Below are 4841 nucleotides of genomic sequence, written 5' to 3' on the forward strand. Positions count from 1 at the left end.
GTGTTTCCGCAGGCTGCTCATGGTGTTGCCTGGCAATTGTGCGGGTTATAAAACACGTTCGGTGCCGGGGAAAGATGCCCCTGACCCGGGAACACGTGTTGCCTGTGCGTTGCCGTGGGGGTATTTAAGTTTCTCTCCAAAGGCAGTTGAGAGGGGTGAGATTATGGGGTCACCCCCTCCCCTCCCCAACCTATTAATGCAGCAGCTGTTGTAACAGAAAATTACTGATCTTCGTTATGAAGGTCCACCAAATGGCTAGCAGTGGCCACAGGTAAAATCTTCAGATCAGTCTATTGCTAGGACCTGAATTCAGTGGAAAGCATCACCACAGTTGTTTTATAAAAAGATAAATGTTCAGAAATAAAACAATACATTATGGACCTGAATCTGAAATGCACCCTCAGAAAAATACAAGGATTTCACCAACTACTTTAGCAGGACTGGGAGCCCTTCTTGGCACAGCTTACAAAGGCCATGTCAGAATCACCCTCTCAGTCTTCAATTTCTTTTAAATTCAAGCATTCAGATTCAAGCATTTTTCTCAATTTTTGCATTATTATGCTAAAGAAAATGCTTTTAAAAGGATTTTACTTCAGTACTTTAAGAAAAGTAGCCATTCTGCTTTAGAGTTCAGCCTCCCCTTTGCTAGGGATCCTGTTTTGTGCTGCCCAGATATTTTCTATTTTTTAAAAATAAGGGAAAGCGAAGGCAGGAGGTGAAACAGTCCAAACGCGAATGATTGGAGAAAAACAGTGTGTGGCAATCAGTCATATTTTGCTGTTGGGGACAATGTGCAGTGAAAACTCCCTGCTTTTCCTGTAATGATCTCTGCCTGCGGACAGACAGAGGGCACGCTCCATTAGCCACCTGTACGTGCAATCTCAGGAAGCAGAAATCCCAACCTTCTGCCTGGGAGCTGCTTCGAAGGTGCTGCCTGCACAACTGATCCTCAGCTGAGCTGGTTTGGTAGCCTCCATCTTAGAGGAGGTGGGGGATCGCCCAGGTGCTTCCTGCCTAATGAAGCAAGCGGCGGTGGTCATTTAAAAAACTGTACGTCTGTACAAATTTGGGCATGGCTCCAATTTTGGCTCTTTTTACTTGCTAAAGGGCTGTCCCTGCTATGTGAGCAGGACGGTGAGGAAGCCTTGACCAAGTGCATCCAAAGTCACGCGGCACTTTGGAGACCTAGCAAAGGCCCAGGCATGGATAGCTGGGCTGAGCACAAATACTGTTCAGGATTCAGCCATTTTCTTCTTGGCGCTGCAGAATAAAACACAAAATTACTCCAAATGTGATCAGACTGAAAGCAGAGCGCAGCTCCTCATTTGCAGGATTTAGGATTTAGTTGGGATATGTACTAACGCAAAGGCAGGTAGTGTGGAAATGGATGGTGCCATTTGAATGGGACAGATTAAAGCATTAAATATAAGCTCTTTAGTAGTGTTACTTGCACAATCCTGGTTTATTAAAACAAACTAAGCTTCTTAAAAGTGAAACTGCCCTTAAATGAATAATACTGTCTCAGTTCCAGTTCTGACAGAACTGACTTTGTTAATTTATTTTCCCTTTCAAGTCACTCCTGATTCTTGTGTCTCATGTAGCAACTGCCATTATATTTTGATTTATTTTGGAAGTTAAATCTTTACCATCAAACTCCCTTGTGTAAGTCTGAGACATCAGGAATATGCTTCTCTCTGTATTACATTAAAAAACAAAACAAAACACACAACAGAAAATGCTTGGCAAATCTGACCCTGGCCCCAAAACACCCATGCTCAGAGGGAGGAGGCAGCAGGCAGTGCCATCCTCTGATGCAGCTGCCCTGCCATGGGGAAGGGGACAGGTTCCAAGCCAGGAATGCTGCAGCACTGAACACTAAGCAGCAGGTAGGGAGGCAGAGCTGGCCCATACCTTCAGCCAGCTGGGCTGCTGATGGAGCCTGGGTACTGGCCTGTGGCCACCTCCTGTTTTTTCCGAACTGTTTTCACTTAAAAAGCAGAACAGAAATAATCCTCCCAAACTCGAAGATCCCTACTGTGAAGAAACACAGACGTGCACCGGACAGGGCTGGATTGCATCACTCGTATGTGAAGGTTACATTCCCACTGCTGAAAGTCATGTTTGTAAGATCTGATTTAAGATCTGATTTCCTCTAATACACCATTGAGCCATAATTAGGCAGGAGGCTGGAAACTCGTCATCCAAAACTATCAGAGATCTATTTTCAAAGGCACCAAAAGTTAATGGAAGTAATTTGATTTCTGCATTGGCAATCTCTACAGGCTATTGCAAAGTATTAAGCTGAGTGGGTTTAACACCAGAAAGGCAAATAGGTTCCTAGCAGTCATGACCTCAGACAGCCTCTTGCTTTCCTCCTTAATAAAACAGGGCAATAAAAAACAGGTTTAACACTGTTAGATAGGGAACACAAGACTGCTCCACTTATTTTTTCTGCTTCAAAAAACAGCCCCTGCCAAGAGGATAAGGGAGAAGATTTATCAACACCATCTCCAGGGTGCTGCAGCCCCTGGACTCAGCACCCACCTACTCGTACAGCCTGCCTCGTGGCCAAGGTTTTCGACATACTGGCAAAGGACAAGTCCATTTCTGGAGCAAGGCGACAGGTGTGCCTCCCCGCAGCCCTTCTCACCTGTTGGGAGGACGGGATGTGCTACGGAGATCAGCCAAGTATGAAAACGGAGGGAAGCGCCGGCAGCTCAGGCGCTGGCTTTGTCAGAAGGCAGCAATATGGCTTTGACACTAGAGGGGCAAGCCCAGACACTGCTGACACACAGTCAGTCAGTGCAACCTGTAACTCACTCCCACACCTTCACTTCTCCTCTCGGGGCCAACCCTTTCCTTCTCCCTGCTCCTCTACAGCCTCTCCTCCAACTGCCCAGCTCTGCCAGGAGCTGGGCAGAGCCACAACAGCGAGAGAGGCTCTGTAGGAGCGTGGCTCCGGACACCATCTCAGGCAAGCTGCCCAACGAGCTGTCTGAGCCCTATATGGCACTTTGCAGGAGCTACAGTCTGTGCAGAGGCTGAGAAATTCACCCCTGGCAAGGCAAAGAGGGTTTAGTGTCCTTGTTTTGGAACAGGGATGGCTTGAGCTGGAGACATTAGCAGGCATGGCTCGTGCTTGACAGAGTCCAGATCAGCCCTGGGGAGCTCCTGGTCCTTGCTGTGGCTTCAGACCAGACTCGGTCTCTCTATTTCAGCCTCACTGCTGAGCTTGGGTGCCCAAAGAGAAGGATGCAAGCCCATGAAATCCATATTCTGAGAGATTTAGCAGAGAGGAGGGTTTAGTGCAGATGAAGGTAAAAAAAGATGATGGCACGAGAGCCTGGTCCTCGTTGCCCTGGCTGCTGGACCAGCCACAGCCACGGTGGCTCACGTGTCCTGTGACAAGAAAGGCACAACGCTGGAGACACCCACCAGGGCCAGTGGCCCGTTGGAGGCATTTCTTAAGAGCCCAGCCTTATCTTGCAACTAAAGAGCAAAGGCAGAAGGACTTTGGTGCAAGACCACAGACAATAATAAATGCTGACCTGTGCAAACTTCCACGCTGAGAAACAAAACCAAAGTGGTGATGGAGAGGCAGGCGCTGAAGCACCCAGAGCATCCACCACGGCAGGATGGCAAGGGTCCAAGCCCGTTGGGTGAGGTTCGTCACATACGTGCAAATTTGGGCCCCCTCCACACCCCGTATCACCAGCAGAGGAGAGTTCAAAGGCAGCTGCCCTGGTGCCACACGCTCTCCAGCCTCGTGGAAATGAAATGTGAGGTTTGGGGAGACCCCATGGAACACACATGCACCGCACACTCGGCCACCAACCAGGGCAGGGGGTAAGCAGTGTCCTCACTTCACTCTTCCCGTGTGGGAGACAGACAGCCAGGCATCAGGTGGCCGGTGGCTCGTGCCCCTTGTCATGGGTGTCCCCTCTTCTGCCTCTCCTGCCACTCCCGTCTCAGCACTGCGATCTCCTGACCGTACCAGCTGTGCAGCTTGGAGAAGCAGTCTGTCTCCGGTGACGCTGGGCTTTCCGGCATACTCGGCAAGAGGCTGGGTGCCGGGAACCCCACAGCACTGCTGGCAGCCGAGCGCCGGCGTGGAGGCAGGGGTGGGGGCTTTGCGTGACCCCCATCACGGTCAGGGCAGGTGGTCCCCCCGGGGACGCCACTGCCCCACGTGGAGTAACCATTCTCCAGCACCGTGGGCTTCTCCTGGAGTGGCAGCAAGGCGGGGTTGGAGAGGTGCCTCTTCCTGCCGGAGGAGGAGGATCTCCGCGGAGACTTGCAGCAAGCGGCCAAACTCTTGCAGGCCTCCTCCAGCTGCTTCTCCAGCTCCCTCACCACCAGCCGCATGTAGTCAAAGCTGGCCCGTGAGAGCGCCTTCACCCAGGCCTCCATGGCAGCCTGCCCGTCAGCCACCAGCACGTAAGCCCTGGCGCCGGCATCGTCGAAGCGGATGGCAAAGGCAAACTCCTCGGCAGCCTCGCACAGCTCCACGGTGCAGCCCTCCAGCACCACCAGCCCCATAGGCTCCCGGCTCTCCCGCTCTTCGAAGTAGAAGAGGAGGTTGCCCTTGAGGACAAACCAGCGGCGCTGGTAGGAGGTGCCGTGGTGGTGGTGGGCATGGTGGTGATGCCGCTCCACCCGCTTCCGGAGGAAGCCGGTGGGCGAGTCGCAGGTGGCGTAGTGGGCCACGCTCCGCTCATTCAGCTTCATCACCCTGCCTAGGAGCAGAGCAAGAGAGGAGGAAGATGTTGGCTCGGAGCAAGGAGGATCTCACCCGCTCTGCCAGGAGAGGCCTGATCCTTCCCCGTCCCCACCACAGGGAA

General features: G+C 51.9%; 1 protein-coding gene across 1 annotated transcript; it reads right to left on the minus strand.

Annotated features, from left to right (window-relative positions):
* Positions 1–3927: 3927 nt before the first annotated feature.
* LOC104463331 (sesquipedalian-1-like) lies at positions 3928–4728 on the minus strand. The gene has a single exon (XM_010075617.1). It carries the CDS (start codon positions 4726–4728, stop codon positions 3928–3930), a length of 801 nt encoding a protein of 266 aa, XP_010073919.1.
* Positions 4729–4841: the final 113 nt, after the last annotated feature.

This window comes from Pterocles gutturalis, unplaced genomic scaffold (genome assembly GCF_000699245.1).
Source record: "Pterocles gutturalis isolate BGI_N339 unplaced genomic scaffold, ASM69924v1 scaffold39537, whole genome shotgun sequence".
Taxonomy (NCBI): Eukaryota; Metazoa; Chordata; class Aves; order Pterocliformes; family Pteroclidae; genus Pterocles; species Pterocles gutturalis.